The sequence below is a fragment of the Trichinella spiralis genome (assembly GCF_000181795.1).
Source record: "Trichinella spiralis strain ISS 195 chromosome Unknown Scfld5468, whole genome shotgun sequence".
NCBI lineage: Eukaryota > Metazoa > Nematoda > Enoplea > Trichinellida > Trichinellidae > Trichinella > Trichinella spiralis.
This window is the reverse complement of record NW_003532407.1, coordinates 1-847: the sequence shown is the minus strand read 5'-3', so window position 1 is coordinate 847 and position 847 is coordinate 1. Positions and strand designations below refer to the sequence as shown.

The window sequence follows — 847 nt, the reverse complement described above, 5'->3', positions numbered from 1 at the left end:
GTAACCAAACCGATTCCAATTCCTAAAACACAATTCCCCGAAGGGAATAGGCCGTTCCTGAATGTAGTGCAATATCAGGACGACCCGCGACAAATGGTGGTGCGAGCACTCGAAAAAAAAGCCTATTTTTTCACACCCCCCCCGCAAACTTATGCTTTTTTCGTAGCGAATCCGCTTGGGATTCATACCAGAAATTAAGCTGATAAGAACAGAGTTTTATTTGGATCTTCAAAGGAAATACAAAACAGTTAGTACTGAGTTGTAAAAGAAATAAATTTTAAATAAAAGAAGAGCAAAGTATAAAACGAAGTCTTTAAGCGTCAAGGCCGTTGGTTCGGGACGGGCTGTGTTGCCTGAGACTTCGGTACCGGCTGCCGGTGTTGCCGCGGGGGTGGATTTCTGGGCTGGAATCTGGGCGGGTTGGGCGCTTTTCCAGCGAAGGCGGGTCTTGGAGGGCCAGGGCACGGTTGGCACTGCAGCTCACCACGCTGCGAGGGCGTCCCGACGGGTGACGTGAACCGCCGTTCCAGGCATTTCCCACCTGATGCCCTAGCGCTGATGGAATTGCGCTTCTTCTGACGGAGATCACCACCGGGGTGGGTCTGTCTCCGTCGTGCCAACCGGTCGCCGTTTCGTGCCAGAGTCCGGGAGAAGTCTCGCAAGACGAGGTGTCTTCAGTAAATCCGTGAATAATGTTTCTAACATCTCGTACACCACGAAAACCTTCATGAGCCTAGGGTACCTTTGGGAGAACATCCCAATCCTTTTTCGGGATGGCCTCCATTCGTCCGGGTCCAACGTCACCAAAGCACCCGACAAACGATGAAGACGAATGACAAAGAGTTTC

At 51.1% G+C, this 847-nt stretch overlaps 1 protein-coding gene across 1 annotated transcript; it reads right to left on the bottom strand.

The window, feature by feature from the left end:
- Positions 1 to 313: 313 nt before the first annotated feature.
- Tsp_16101 (conserved hypothetical protein) lies at positions 314 to 672 on the bottom strand (the record flags this gene model as incomplete). Its single annotated transcript, XM_003366759.1, has 1 exon — positions 314 to 672. A coding segment is annotated over one exon (359 nt), but the record flags the coding sequence as incomplete, so codon positions are not given.
- Positions 673 to 847: the final 175 nt, after the last annotated feature.